The sequence below is a fragment of the Peromyscus eremicus genome, chromosome 6, assembly GCF_949786415.1.
Source record: "Peromyscus eremicus chromosome 6, PerEre_H2_v1, whole genome shotgun sequence".
Taxonomy (NCBI): domain Eukaryota; kingdom Metazoa; phylum Chordata; class Mammalia; order Rodentia; family Cricetidae; genus Peromyscus; species Peromyscus eremicus.
Window position 1 is genome coordinate 104,042,246 of NC_081421.1, and position 16,355 is coordinate 104,058,600.

The 16,355-nt window shown below is 45.2% G+C and overlaps 1 protein-coding gene across 4 annotated transcripts in view; it reads right to left on the reverse strand.

Moving 5' to 3' along the window:
* Npnt (nephronectin) overlaps window positions 1-13,216 on the reverse strand; it is a 71,390-nt gene extending 58,174 nt beyond the window's left edge. For all 4 annotated transcript variants that reach the window (XM_059266274.1, XM_059266271.1, XM_059266272.1 and 1 more), the window contains exons 1-2: window positions 13,126-13,216; window positions 11,187-11,287 (exon numbers count right to left, since the gene is read on the reverse strand). In XM_059266274.1, the coding sequence (XP_059122257.1) occupies window positions 11,187-11,287; window positions 13,126-13,196 (172 nt within the window). In that variant the 5' untranslated portion in view covers window positions 13,197-13,216. The remainder of the gene's footprint in view (window positions 1-11,186; window positions 11,288-13,125) is intronic.
* Window positions 13,217-16,355: the final 3,139 nt, after the last annotated feature.

Consider the following 16,355-nt stretch of genomic DNA (forward strand, 5'->3'; position numbering starts at 1 on the left):
TTAAATAAAAAATGAAATTATATGCCAGAATTTTTAATTCCTAGCCATGTGTAGATAGATACCAAGATATAGTGAGTAGTTTATTAGCAAATTTTAAAATAATCTGAAAGAAAACTCTCAAAATACCACAGAACATAGAAAATGTAATTATTCAGTAAAAAAAATTAACTAACGTAAGTATATACCAAAATAGGAGATCTAAAGACTTTGGGGTTGTGAGAAGCTTATATTTAGAAAGTCTAGGGGCTGGAGGAATGGCCTGGTGATTAAGAGCACATACTGCTCTTGTAGACAACCTGGTTGGTTCCCAACATTCACACTGAGTTGCTCACAACCACCTGCAAGTGTAGCTCCAGGGAACCTAATGCCTTCGAGCCATTGCAGGAGCCTACCCTCATGTGTACGGACCTACCCCTCTGCCCCGACCCACCCCACACACATAATTAAAAAGAAAAAAGGAGGCTGGAGAGGCGGCTCAGCAATTAAGAGCAGTGGCAGCTCTTCCAGAGGACCCAGGTTTAATCTCAGCACTCACATGACAGCTCACAACTGTCTGTAACTCCAGTTCCAGGGGATCTGAAGCCTTCCCAGACATACACACCGGCAAAACATGCATTTATATATATCTTATTTAAAAAAAAAGAAAAAATCTATAAAAGAATATAAAGTTGGGTGGACAGAGAGGTAGGAAGGATCTGAAAGGAATTGGGGGAGGAAAAACTATGATCGAAATACATTGTATGAAAAAAAAGTTTTTCAATTAAATAAAAAGTAAAAAGAAAATCTTGCACAGAGTGGTTACTGTCAACTTCGCAATGCATACCTTCTACCACTTAAAGAATTCATTGGAATTGAATTTGATATTTATCTCTAGAGGTTGTTGGTTTTGTGGTTTGTTTTGTTTCTACAGGGTCCCACTATGTAGTTCTGACTATCCTGGATCTCACTCTGTAGACCAGGGCGGCCTTGAACTCATGGAAATCTGCCTGCTTCTGCCTCTGGAACACTGGGATCAAAGACATGCACCACCATGACTAGCAAAAATAACAAAGTATTTCTCAAAGCATATATTAGTCTAAGAGTTGCTGGGTGTTTTTTCCTTCCTTTCGTGTGCTAGCACTATTTTAAACTGTGATGAGAAGCTACCAATGTTTCAGAGTCCATGAGCTCTGTGAAAGGCAAACCTAACCAACCACAGGGTCTGGTCACGTTTTAACAGGAACCAGCCAGTCTGGAGAATTTATGCCATTATTCCATAGAATGGTTAGAGAGATACTGACCGAAGTAAGTATGTAGCTTTACATTTTAGCAACAAAAATCATCTCTAGCAAATCCTTAGTCACAAATCTTCATTTCCCAAAGTGTGGTACCTACCAATACTAGCCCTGACTTTCAGTCTGACAAGCCATGTTGGAAAGTAAGGGCTTCTGGTAAGACAGAAACATCTGTTTGTTCTCCAAAATCAGCTACCATATTCCAAAGGTAAAAGTAATTCTGATCATATTTGTATCTATCTTCCTCTACCAGAATTACATTGATTTAGTAGTGTTATCAGGACAAATTAAAACTGAAATCCTTTATAAAAACTATGAAATGATATCGAATGAACAAACAGATGATGTCTATTAGTATTTACACACACCACAACAACTCATCTGGGCTGTAATATATTCCCCTATGTGGGCTTTAATGGGAACTTTGTTAAGACCATAATTGTCTCTTTAATTATGTATTAGTAGCAATAAGTATGGAAATAAAAAAAATCTATAATGATGCTCTAGTACATTAAAGTAGAAAATTGTATTTGGTATTACTTAACCAAACGCTATACCTTATAACATGCAATTTTTTAGCAATTTAGTAATTATTTTACTTCTTGTCCTAACATGTTCCTAGGGAAGTACTAACAACCACTTTAGACCAATGCAATTGATTTTTTCCACAAGCTAAACTGTCTTGGCTATCTACTACTTTTTGAAGACAGATCTTTCATTTGTTTTCATTAAGTAGAAAATGCTAATTGCTCAGCTCTCCTCCTGGGCTGTCCAAGGTGACAATCAAAGCATGTTGGGTTGCTGCCTCATGGAGGTGTCTAGGGAATAGGTATCCCTGCTTCTCCTAAGGAGACAGGGTCTTTGCTGGATTGGTCCCCTCTCAGAACACACACCATTCTTTCGTTATTATTTGGACTTTCGTGATGGTTAGTTTTCAGAAAGGGAGGAGGTGAAGAAGGGAGAGACGGAGCAACAGAGGAAGGGAGGGATGAAGAGAAATTGATATAGGGTATATGTGCACCAGGATTTCAGGTCCCACTGCTGAAGGGGCTTGGCGAGGAGTCCATGTGAATCAGCCTCTCCTCACACTGTAGTGAAAAGCAGAGACTTAAGTTTGGGTTCCAGACCATCATATGTACAGTACTTTCTTCATGCTCGGCTTCACGTCTACTCAGGCCTAAGTGGTTTACATAGAGCAGCCCTCTGTGAAGTCCAGATAGAACAGGGAATCAACTAGGGATCATGTGGACTCCTCTGTACACTTATATAAGACTTTGAAGAAACGAGCATAGTCAAGAAATCAGCATTGTTGCTGGGCTCACTGACCACTAACCATGTAATAGTGTCAGAAGGGTAAATGGTGCCTGGATTTGTATCTGTGTTTGTCTCTGTAGCCCAAACCATACTTTACATAGGGATGACGGGTGCCAAGTAAGATGGTGGCCGGTTTATATGCTGACATCTAATGGGCAAGAATTTCTCACTGGTTTCTTTGCAGAACCTGTTTATAGTGGAGCCCACCAACCACCTACCTATACTCTACCCGCAATGCTCGCCTCCTGCTCTGTCTCTCAATTTTTACTTAAACATTCATTTCTTACTTTTAAAAAAGATGAAAAAGATTTTTAAAAAAACACCATTTTCCAAAAAGATAGAACATAAACAAATAGGAATAAGGCGATCAAGTCTACATATCTTTTAAAGCATCTTCAAAGGGACCAAAAGTAGAAAGTGACTGGACAGAAAATGTCACTTTATAAAATTAATCATGATTTATTTTTCTTTTAATTCCATTTTTATAAAGAAAATGTACAGTAAAATTAAATCTCCCTCTCTATGTAGGAACAGGATGTTGCTGTAGAATTCTCCCATATTTACTCATATAGAACAGTGATAATGATACATGTCCAGATAGTTATTGTAGTTTGTATATCTTGTAAGAACACGATATTGAAAACTGCTTTAGTGCATATGGGTAGGAGATTATTCTTGTCCATCTGTATGGTAGCAAAGTATTGCAAAGCCATTTAAAAGACTGAGTCAGATCTACATAAACCTGTAAGGACTGGTCTTTAAACACCTTTGTTAAGGTATGGAAGAGTCTTAATTTATGCTGATGTTACATGAAAAGTGAAAATCTTAAAACTATTTAGACATTTCTGCAAAAGTTAGTAAGGAAAAATGACTGTCCACTGGAGACTAGAACTTAGTGTCAAGAAAACATAAAGGTAACAAATACTTACCACTATGCAGCTCCGGGGGGCTCTCTCCCTCCCTCTCGCCCTCCACCCCTCCTTTTCACTTTTTTACACTTAAATATGCATTTCTTACTTTTTTTTTTAAACAAAAGATGAGTTATGTAAATAACTTAACCAAAATAGACAATAGAAAATGTGAATCCATATCCCCACAGTGTTGAAAACATTTTCGTCAGTGCTTTTGGTCTGTTTGTTATAATGAGTACCCAGATAGCATTCCACTCTCGGCTTCTCCTCCTCCCTCACAGATCATGGACCCAGTAACACAGCACACACCATGCGCACAGGTACACTGAATTATGGCTGAAGTCGAGAGATAACAGAAGCAATTCCTTAAAGAGTGTGTGACTCTTTCTAACCAGTAAAAGAGACTCTACACTCATGAGAAGTAGACAGCTTGATGACTGCAAGCCAGGGGGAGATTTTGGCAAATGGACCAATTTCAGCCCATCCTGCCAACATCAGTCAAAGGTCACCAGTCTAAGGAGAATGAGGAAACTGGGATCAGACTAAACAAAGGCTTCCCTGGAAGAGAGATGGGAGGAGAGCATCCTAAAATCAAGCACCGAGCAACAGATCCATCTCTGGATTCAGCATCACCAAGTGAGAAGCCGCTCTCCAATGGACCAAAGCTATGTGTATGCCATTCGGACATACACAAACATTTGTCCTTTCTACATATTAGGACACTGTAACTCAACGTTTTTCCGCATTGATTTCAAGGTTACTTTAGAAGCAGCATATAGATCCAGAAGTAAAGGACTGGTTAATGAATTACAGAGCATACACAATGAATCCATAAAAAGAGGACTTCCCATATACAGATAAGGAAACAGCTTTACAATGTTCTGCGATGAAGTTTATCTACTATCCTATATTTGTGTAGAGCAGGTAGGTGGCAAGGGAGACAGAGAAGGTACCCAGAAAAATATGAAAAATATCTCTGACAGGTATATAGGACTGCGATGACGCTTCTTTCTCTGAGGAGTAGTTATCTCAGGAAATGAATACATTTTCCTTTCTAAAGAAAATAAGATTCTAAAAAGAAAATGTTGGGGAAAATTTAAAAACCAGCAAACAACGGAAAGAAAAGAACGCGCTCTCTCCAGGAGCACATGCACTAAAATTGTAATGATGGTCCCTGCGCAAGGAGGGTAGGCAGCATGAAACACAAATTGAGAAGCGCTCCATATTTTTTGCATCGATTTCTGTACTTGTGTGAATTTGTAAACTTATAGTAAAGCTTTGAATGAGGAAAAAGAGAAAGAGAAGAAAAGGCAAAGCTACCTCTGTGTTGTAGAGGAGACAGTAATAAAGGTTAGGTCAGCAGACCCTGCTTGCCTTTTCCCTCCCCCACCACAGTTCCAGTCCAATCTCTGTGTCGAACACCATCCCTTATTCTCTGTGGGATCCACACGGAGTTGGTCAACACCACAGGCCATCATCTCAAAAGCAGTTGGTCTGACTGGAACCGCACAGAGCAGGAATCCAGCAGACAAGAGTACCAAGTAGAAACGTTGTGCAGGACACAGCCCAGGAGGGCGTCTGGCTAGGAAGCACACCTGTTGTGTGCAGTGGATCCAGGTTCTGAGTAGCAGACAGCATTCTGCTCCCAGGTCCCTGTATGCAGGGCTTGTGTGTTCCTGGTTCAGGAGTGTGAGGATAGGCCTGGCACTAACTCTCAAGAGTCTACGGGGCTTCCCTTCCAGGAGCCTGGCCCTTCGGCTTGAGAAGTACGAAAACTTCTAATCCGTATAGGTTAAGAGCTGCCCAAATTAACCTTAGGAAGGAGCTTGGGAAACCCGTGGCTCTTAGCAGCATTATTGCAAAGTTCAGTTCTAATCGTGGAAGGAAAGGAAAGAGCAAAGTCATTTCTTTAAAACTTAACTTTGAAGACTACACACACTCGAAAACTACCTGTTTGAAAAGGTCAAGATTCTTCAGCACTACTTGGGGCCTGGAATCTGCATTCCTAGACCACTCCAAGTCACTCAAGGAACATGGTGTTCTTCAACAGCCTTTCCAGGGAAGCGGCAGATGGATGACCTTTGTTAGAAAACAACAGTAACAACAAGCCCAACTTCCCTTCCTAAGGATCTGGGGACTCAGGTTTGGTGACAAAAGGAATTCTAAAATTACCCACAGCCAAGCTTTTGTTCCCACCTTAAAAACAAACAAGAGAGATTCTCTCTTCTCACCCCGTAATTAGGAGAAGGAGCTAATGAGCTCAGGACAATGGGGTTCGGCTCCTTTAAGGTGACTAGAGATGCCTGCCAGCAGTCTCTAAGGTGGCTCCAGATAGCACCCCTACCCCAGATTCCCAGTTATTCCGGGGATATACACAATTGTACATCTTAAGATAAGATGTAATCCATGCTCAACAGAAGTTGTTTTACTTGTTGGCTGCAGATGAAAAGGTGTTTATGAGGAGTAACCTTTGTGAGGGGAATGATACATGTGGCCTTCCAAGATGACTTCATTTGAGGGCTGTTTGGTGGCAGGGTATTTACTGAGCATGTGCAGGGCCCAGGGTTTATCCTCAGGGCCAAAAAGAAGAATTTCTAATTTACTTGTAATTATTTCAAAGAGGGTATTCAAGACCTAAATCACCAAAGACAGTTTATGAAATTGTATGAACAAAAACAACAAATCAATGACCCGTGCATGGATCAAAAAAATTAATAAATTATCTTCTTTTTACAAGACTCAGTTTCTGAGCAAAGACACAAGAAAAGCAATCATAAAATGTATCTTGTTTACTGTAATGAAGTTCTGTGCCTTGATCAAACAGCCTCTTACTCAAAATGCAGTGCTGTGGGATAATGCTTTTGTACACTGGTTTAATAAAATGCTGATTGGCCAGTAGCCAGGCAGGAAGTATAGATGGGACAAGTAGAATTCTGGGAAGAGGAAGGCTGAGTCAGGAGACGCCAGCCTGCCGTCCAGGGAGCAGCATGTAGTGGCACACAGGTAAAGCCATGGAAAACACGGCGACATATAGATTAACAGAAATGGACTGAGTTTAAGTGTAAGAGCTAGTCAGAAGTAAGCCTGAGCTAATGGTAGAACAGTTTTAATTAATATAAGCCTCTGTGCTTGGGTCTGAGCGGCTGCAGACTGGGCGGGACACAGGAAAACTTCTGGCTACAATGCAGAAACAATTCAAACCTGTGCTGATCAATCCTTCCCACGTCCACCATCACCATTAAGGAACATACACTGTCTAACTCCAATAATCAGATAATGGTTTCAGAATGATTTGCTATTTCACAGTCCCTTCTTTATTAACCTTAATTTTAGAGTTGGTAAGTCTGAAATCTTCAGGTGGGCTTTGTCCAGCTGCAGCCTTTACTAACTTAAGAGATGTGACAGGAAGAATGAGCCAGAACTAACAGAGCAGCCTATCCGTGGGTGTAAGTGTTCAGATTTCCTGACTCTCCAGAGGAAACAAAACAATTATCTGCATTTGCCCTGCTCTTAAGGATAAAGGACACAAAACCATCTTAATTCCTATCATTTCCTTCAGTGCCCTGATAGCCAAAGAACTCTAAGCTGAAACCTGGAATGAGCTATACTTTGAATTTCCCTTTGCATCTCCAGAAAGTGCTTTCAACAAAAATGCTGTTGTCTTTAAACTGTGTGTCCAGCCTGATCTCCGTGACAAAGGGAGAAATCGTAGCATTCAGTACCAGGCCCGCTGCATTCTTTCTCATAGTGAAAGTTCTCCAATGGACTTTACAGGCAGCCAGGTGGCTAGGGAGGTACAAACTCGGGGGCCTCATCCCAAGCCCCAACTTATCTAGTCCTTTTACTTGTTTGTGAAATGAAACATAAAAACCTAAGAAATCTCAACAACAAAAGTCTCTACTTGGCAGGGGGAGAGAGAACATGAACATAATTAAAATGAAATGGACCACTGAGATGATGGGGAAGGTAAAGAACAGAAAATGACAAGCAAGAAACAAATGTGTTGTGACAATATTTGAGAGACTGAGGTACTGTGTGCTGTAAGTATGTAGCCACCACTAGGTGAACATAAGAGAATTTCATCTGACAATAAAGAACCCCATTAATATTCAATAAATCTAAAGCCCAAGACAATTAGAAAATCAAACGTGGAATTTTCAATGTGCAAGAGATCTATTTATGAGCCAAGAACACAAAACAAAGAGTCAAAGAATAGAAAGACACCAAGGGTCTGACCCAAAAAAGAACTATGAAAACACAGCCTGCCTATTTCTGGAAACTGCCATGCCTTTCCAGCATGGCAGGAATGCTGGTGTTGGCCTCTGGGTGCACAGGCAGGAAATATGAGGACAGACCCCATGCCCACTGGGCTGCTCCTCTAGTCTGTCCTTCAGAAGTCCTGGAGAAAAAGATGAAAGTCCCCGAGTTAATTGTGGCTTTGTGGCTGATGGTGGCAAGCCAGAGCGGAGGTCAGGCAATTCCACGATTCTGCCACGTTAGTCTCTCTAAACAAGTCCAGGGGAAGGAGAGCAAGCAGGGGTGAGATGGAGAGGGTTTTGTGAAGATATCTGACTCAGGTGACCGTTGGGTCAAAACATGTCACAAAAGTTCAGCCCAATAGAGCAGACGCTCACTGAAGGGTCTCTGCACGAAAGGCCGTAAGATCCAGCAGACAACCCAGTGTGGGTACCACGTTCCCCCACGAACACATATCCCTAGAGACAAACTGAACGGCTCTGTGTAACAGGAGGCTACGCTAACATCTGCTCTGCTGTGCTGTCGTAAAGTGAGTCAATCAGACGAGAACCATGGCACCTTGGAAGTGATATGGAAAAGAACACTCAGATCATTTAAGGGTCAGAGAACCAAAAGCATTTTTCACATTATGTTTTTTTAGAACCTGGTTAGGAATCACATAGGTAACCGACTACCAGATTTAATTCAAGGCATTTTTCTTGGATTGAGTGCAAAACTTTCAGTTTCGCAAAGGCATTCACAACAGCGTTTAGAGATACCTCATTCATCCCACCAGCCACTGTTTGGTGCTGTTCTACCCCTTTGAGCTGACCTCTTGCCCTCACATTCTTCTACCTTAGATCAAAACAAAGGAAGGCAGATTCTGAGCTGACAGGAGACATTTGGACCATCTAAGGTTCTGCAAAAGGAAAACGGAAGAATACTTCTACCCCTTAATTCACCCTTATAGTCTTTCCATCTTCGGTGTTAATGGCTAAGGCCCCCTTTTCAATTCAGAGGAACTTCATTTCACTGCAACAGGGAACCTCAGAACCATTTTTAATTTGGCCTGTAGCGACAAAAAGTATGTATTTTTCCCGACTGAAGAACACAGAATTTGATAGCACATGTTTATGCTTCCTGCGCTCTCCATCATAAACATCTAACATGACCAAGTACAACTAACTGCAGTGTTTGCTCCAGCCAGGAAGAATTTTCAGTGCTCTATGAATGATAGCTCATTTCAGTGTTACATGTAGTTAAGGTAATACTTCAGATTGATTCCAGAGATGAAGAAAATGGAGGAAGCACAGGAAAGATGAATTATTCAACCAAGGTCACACAGCCAAGAAGGTCAAACTGGAATTTAAAACCAGGCTGTCCAGAACAACGTCCATGTTGCCCTTGGTTTTCCTGGCTCCTGAACTTTACCACATCTCAGATGAACAGTGATGTGGGAAAGACAATCTTACACACCTTCGTAACGTGACCATTTTAATCTCCAATTTCTACACTGCACTTTCCTCCCATTCCCAGGAGTAACAAAGAGCAAAAGAGAACTACGGAATGTCCCTACTTTGCATTCTTTTAGTGACAAAATGAAGGTTTGAAAATGACAGTGTCTCCAGTCTGCTAGGAAATGCACGGGAGGAAGAAAAGGTCTAGGAAATCTCTTGGATGACTACATCTCATAACAACACTGTAACTTTAAAAGGCCTCTGTGCTTGTTCAGATTTAGATTTGCCAAGCTAGGGCATACTTGAGAAATTTTAATTACTTGGTACAGAAAAAGAGAACAGCTCCTAGTGTTGCTGGGGGAATTCCACAGCAGGACCTCTTGAGAGAGCTCAGGAGTTTTCACCCTAGAATTCTTTCAACACACCTGGCATCGAACCTACATTCTCCTAATCTCTGCCTCGGGGGCAGGTGTGAAGGTGTGCCCGACTGTTGCCCAGGGCGCTCCGCCAGGGCATGGCTCCTTGACCTGGGTGGGGCTGGGCGACGCATGGACCGCAAGGCCCTTCACTGTTCACTTGGCCCGTTTCCTGAAAGTTCCTGCAGGGAAGAAGGCAAGTGAACGCCTTCCTACAAAGAGGCTGACCCTGTTCTCATCTGGGATGGATTTGATTCACTACCGGGCCAAGACAGTCCATGTTCTCCTTTCTCTTTGGTAATTCAGCCTGGTGGCTCGTCAGCCAGCATGCCTAAAAGCCTCTGCCTGACAGTATTTCTAACACTGTCATGCATTTGGCAGAAGGCTACATCCTACCAGGGACCAGTCCTGTTTTGGACCATCTTCTCTCTGAGACAACACTGAGTTGACTAACCAGGGAAAGCAGGGCTATATTGGCTGGTCCTTTCATGTACTAGAAACTAGAAACTCCATCTCTCTTTAGCAGGAGGCAATGCCCCAAATGAGCAAGGGGCCAGTGCTTATAAGTCACGGGAAGCAAAACATTAGTCCTCTTCACCTGCCTGTTCCCAGAGACAACAGCCTGAATGTCCATTGATCAACCTGTGACAATCACTCTCGTTCCTCAACAAAGTTAAACATCTGAGCATTCTTGATAATAGCTGATGGAAGTCTTTATCATCCTGACTCCTCATGCTGCCAGTCCATATCTAGGCCAGGCTCCTCAACTCCCTCTACCCTCACCCATCCTTCTCTATGATACCCCCTGCCTGACAAGATGTCCCAATGTGGAGCTCAGCTCAGTTCCTATCATCTTACCAGATGTTGTGCCCAAAAGATGCCTCAGAATGCTGCTTGATCATTTGAGGTGGGATGTGTCTGGTTTTGGACTTTGATTATGGAATTTACAAATGATGTTTTCCATGACTCTACTGGTTGGCCCATGTAGATGTCAGTCCAACTTCTCTTCCTAAAAAAGGACTTGCAAATGGCAAACGTGCCACCATACACAATAGTTCTGGTGAAGATATTACAGGCATTCTTAAGTTCCGAGTTTATTTAGTGTAAATATTGTCTAGACTCATTATCTCACCTTCATCTCAGAGCTTGGAGCAAAGGAAGAAATAAGCCTGATAAGAACCCTGGAGTGGAAGAAGCTGAGCACAAAAGCTTAAATGAGTAGCACAGGGCTGCAGAGACGGCTCAGCAGTTAAAAGGGCTGCTCTTCTAGAAGACCTGGGTTCGATCCCCAACACCCACATGGTGCCCAGACACACGTGCAGGCTGAACACCCGCACACATAAAATAATAAAATAAAAACTGGACAGCTTCCTAGGTGGCTCTCTGTGACTGGTAAAGCTGGCACCGTAACCCAGACGCTTTTGGTTGGAAAGGGGCAGGGTAAGGATTTGGGTCAGAATCTGCACAGCCAAGACTTGCTCAGCAATGGCAAACCCTCCTAAGTGCAGAGTAAAGTTGAGAACCGGGATGGAAAGATATACTCCCCAGGGCACTGGAGCCTCCACACCTGATACTCACGTTGACACTGTCCCCAGGACTGGCGAGCCCAGCCCCAGCAGCAGTCAATCCTGCCACCATAACGACAGAGGCCAATCGAAGATACTATGTGCCTGGGCCACCTACCAAACAAACAAACAAACAAACAAAAAATGTAAAATAAATAAAGACACTTGAGATTTACAATATTTTCTCTTTGTTTTATTTACAAAGATACACTTAAACCACACTCAGCCCTTTTCTACAAACTCTTTACTACCTGTAGGAATCTGAGGATAAGACACCTTCCCGAGTTCTTCAATGATCTAATTTCCAATTGTTAAGTTAAACACACACACACCCAGCACACAGGAGTAGGGAGCAGAAAAGTGCCAGCTGAAACCAAGACCTCTCAGGCCACAATTCACGGGGTGGTTTCTGAAAGCTTGAAATAAAAGTCCCCAGACTCACAGCTGCTGGGGGTGGGGGTGGGGTGGGCAGGTTTGATGCTCCATACACTGATGCACCATACATACACTGATGCACCATACACACACTGATGCACCATACATACACTGATGCACCATACATACACTGATGCACCATACTCTGAAAAGCGTTGAATAACAGAAGGTCTGTCAAAGCAGAGAGAATTTCTGCTTAGTATAAAGGGCAGATAAGGGAATGGGCAAGAGGAGGGGGTTATTCACAAATCAAACGCAGCAAAGCTCTTTTTGATACAGCTGCCCACTTCCATCAAGTGTCCTTGTGCAAGCTGTCTGCATCAGCAATTCATATTATTCCCCTCTCTAATGTAAAGTACACCCTAAGAGGCTGCAAGTTTAAGGCACAGATCCTGTGCATCAGATAGCACTGAATGTGCGATGTTACCCTGTTTAGAGTCACACCGTGACCAGACTGTCTTCCTCCCTTACATCTAAATAGGCTGTTTTGGATGCCTCTTTTAAAAGCTTTTATACATTACAAGTGTGTGTGCTTCTTGTAAATGTGTGTGTCCCAAAACAATGCTCCACGAATCCAAATGTGGGCAAAGAATTGATTCTGAAAATAAAAAATGCCTTAGCCCCGACAGCTTCCCACTTTTCCTTAAACTCTTTATCTTTTCAATTCATCTTCTCTTTACCCTCAGGCCCAAAGTACAAAACAACCCCTAACTTTCTATTTCCTCCGACCAGGTGGTGAACAAGGAAAGCAGCCGCCTTCTCTCTTCCGGGCTCCGTGGCTTCCCCTCCGGTCCCCCCCAGGGACAGGAAAGCCAATCAATCCTGGAATTGATTCGTTCCAAGATTGCAGGTAAAACAGGTGCGGCATCTTCAAGGCAGCTGAGGGACAGGCACTGAGGGGTGGGGGGCAGGGGTGGGTGGTGGTGTGAGCCAGTGGGAAATCTGTCCAGATGAGGCCTTCAGCGGGGACTTGGGAGAGCGACCCTCACGCAAAGCCGGGGATCTCAGAGGAGAGCGCGCGCGGGCAGCCTCGGGAGGACACGCTGAGTGACAGAGGAGACCCAGCTCGAGGTTGCTGGGACCTGTCAGAGCACGCATCAGTCAGGCCCGCCAGGTCTGAGCGGTGCCGCGTGGACGGACACACACACACACACACACACACACACACACACACACACACACACACACACGGAGCGTCCCCTCTCAGTCCTCTTGTTGAGCTCCTGTCCCCTGCAGAAACCAAGAGGGGAGCTCGCGGGTGCCCCCCATTCCCGAGTCCCGTCCTCGCCGCCACCCTTTGCTTGGTCACCTGTAAGTTTTCCCTCCGGACCCAGTCCACTACCCCGAGCACTGGCCACGGGCTGCAGGGACACCCCAACTCGTCACCTGTGTCCCTGCGCCGGCTCGCGCTCACCGCACACGGAGCACGAGCCTCTGGCTCCCTAGCCCGGAGCGGGGGGGGGTTGCGCGATCGGAGGTCCCTGCGGGCAGGAGAGGGCGCCGGGGACCGGTCTCACCTCCCATCGAAGTTGGCGGCCGCCTGCAGGTAGAGCGAGGACGCGAGCACGGCCGCCAGGAGCACAGCCATGCCGGCGGGCCAGGGCGCGGGGCGCTCGGGGCTGCGGGGAGCTGTGCGTCCCGGGATCTTCCCGGTCGCCTTCGGCGCGGCACCCGCAGCTGCTGGGACGCACAGGGCGCGGCGCGCAGCCGGGCAGGTCTGCGGCGGGCTGGCAGAGCCCCTCCGGCTCCCTCCCGGCGAGGGGAGGTGCTGCGGCGGGAGCCGCGCCGCCCGCGGGGAGGGGCGAGGCGGGAGGGGGACGCGCGGCGCAGCCCAGCCGCCCTCCCTGTCCCGCCGCCCTCGTGCCCTGGGCGCGCGCCGGGGCTCGCCCCTCCCTTGGGCCCCCGCGGACGGGGCCGCTCAGGGGCGGGGACGCCGCGTGCAAGCAGCGTCTGCCACGAGTGGCCCTTGCCCCGGGGCTGCGAGAAAAGTTGCGAGCACAGCCTGGAAGAGGGAGAGCTTGGGTGACCTGCCTGAAAGGGTGAGCCCGAGGAAAACCGCGGGAGGCTGGAGTGGGGGTTGGAGGGGGGGTGAAGTGTGGGGGGGGTAACGCGCTCTGCCAGGGTCCCCCAGACAGGTGGGGACTCCCCAGTCTGCAGGGGAGAACCCAAGCTTCCTGCACCGACGCGGGAGAGGTTCTTGGACTGATTCACGAAGGTAGACTCAGATTGCTTCTCGTGCAGAGCTGGCACAGCCCTGTGCCTTTTTCCTGAAAAAAAAAAGTGTCTGGCTCTCAGGTCGGGGTTTGAAAAAGAGACGTGCTGACTGTTCCTGTCTCCCCCAACTCCGCTCTGTGCACCCGGTGGGTAGGGCAGGTTCCCTCCCACCCCCTAGAGGAAGGGCTGTTACCACTTAGGCGACTTGTGGTGGCTAGTCTTGAGGGGACCTCTGTGGAACCCTTTGAAGTAGTTACTGCTCTATTGTTGCGGAGTTGAAAGCATTATACCAAAGGACTGCTCCTGTGAAAATACACGATTGTCCTAAAATATACGTTTAAACTTAGGTCATTCCTCTCCTCAAACCATACCCAATGGCGGGCCCGTCCCTCTCTTCTCAGTCCATGGTCTCTGGCCTTCTGGCACCCTCAGAGCATGTCCTCGTATTAAGGAGGTTGTCTGTACAGCTCACTGTCTCGCTTCCCTTAGTCTGTTCAAAAATCACCAGAGGAGTCAAATAGGAATACTATTTAAAACTCTTACCTTTACCCTCTGGCGTCACTTCCCACTATACTTTGCCCTTCCCCCACCCTGCTGTGGTATAGACTTCTGTCTTACTGTATAAATGGTCTATATGTGTTCTTTCTGCTATAATGTCAACCCTAAAAGAATAGCTGTCTTTCTTCGATGCCTACAACCTTGCTGGCACGTAGTAGGTGCTTATAAATGTTGAAAGTATTTGCTATAAGTGTCACTGCATACTCATCTTTTTGAGGTTTCTGCTACTTCAAATTGTTAATGGAAAGTCCTGTGGCAGGGTGGCTGCACTATCCTGATTTATCAGTGTGTGTAAAAACAGGAATTTTCTGCAAGAAAAGGAAAACTAATGGTTCCAACTTAAATTTGTCTCTTTGATTTCCAAGTTGTTTTCTGTTAGCAAAACATGTTTCTATTTTAATCTCAGAAAACATCCATGCCAGTTCAGGCTTAGGACATTGTTTTAGGCAAGCAGCTTGGTGTCATCCATTTCAGATGAGTCCAAAAAATGTAAAAGTCAAAATACTTTTTTTCTGCAGGAAATCAGGCTTGTGTGAATGTGATGCAGGCGTGCTTCCAGGCCCCACTAGCCGCTCCTTAGGTGCTCTCATTGCTTATTGGCTCTGTGTTGGGTTCCTGAAGAAGCTCCATCAACACAATGGGTATTTGAGTTAGCCTACAAGCTAGAAAATAAATTCAGAAGGGAAGGAGGAGAATGATGGATGGATATAAGATGGATAGCTGCACACTCTCTAACATAGATCTTTTTTGGCCAGGAAAACACTCCATCTTCCTACACTTGAACACTCTCCAGTTACACTTTTGAGTCCATGCTTAGCTGATAACCAAACATGTATTTCTGATTTTTTTTTTGCTTGTCTCCTGTGGTATAGACTTCTGTAATATTACATGTCTCCAACAGTAGCTCTTGGTGAATTGTGTTGTAATTACCTCTTTGCCACATTCCGTCTCTCTAGCCAATAGGAAGTCCAAGGTAATACTTAGGGCACTACATCCTGGCTGCCCAGCACACCGACTGGCATGAGGCTCAAGTAGGTTGGGTTGGATTGACAGGTATATGGCCTGGTGAACTTCAGCTTCTGCCTTGAGTAAGTGGTAATTCTATCAGTCTGTTGAATCCTGGCTCGAGGAGACTAAAGGATTTCCAAGGTGTCTCGGGTCATTGTGTTGCACTTAATGAACACCAGTGATTTAAAGAAAAAAGAAGTCATGGAACTCGTCCTACTTCATTACCTCAATCATTTTTGCTTTTCCAGTGTTGGAGATGAAGTCCAAGGTTTCATACACACTAGGCAAGCACTCCACCATTGAGTTGCATCTTCCGCTCCACTATTTCAGCCTCAAAACACACAGCAAGGGTGAGGTCAGATGTCTTGCTTTTGGCAATCACTGCACTTAACCAGTAGGAAAAACTGTGGGCTCGGTTTCCTAACCCATAACGACACCTTACAAGGAGTGATCCCAATTTTCTCACATCCAAATCAACACCTGCCTGCCATTGGTGGCGCGGTGGTAGAAAGAACGAATTAGAATCAAATATCTACCCTCCCACATTCAGCAATTACAAGGGCCTAATGATTTAGTCCTTCCACTTCAACAAATAATCATCCAGAGACCATAGTCATTTTTAGGTGCCAAGATTTCAGCCAGAGACAAGATTAAGCCTTGCCCTGAGCGTTTATGTTCCAGTGAAAGAGCACAGGAGGGCGTGAGGTGAGGAGGATAACGGAAGACTGAGGAGTATGGTTTTACTAACAAGGCTTTGGGAGCCACTGGAGAGGTGGGTTTTGAACAGAGACTCAGAGAGAGAGGTATAGGAGGATAAGGGTGGGTGTCCAGCTCAAGGGCAGAGCAAGATGACTTCTCTTTTCTCCATCAACGTCTGACATGACTTCTGATAGCTAGTGTCACAGAAACCACTGAACAGACTACCACTCCCCATCCCCAGCTGTGGGTGGTGCCACAGGCACGGGGT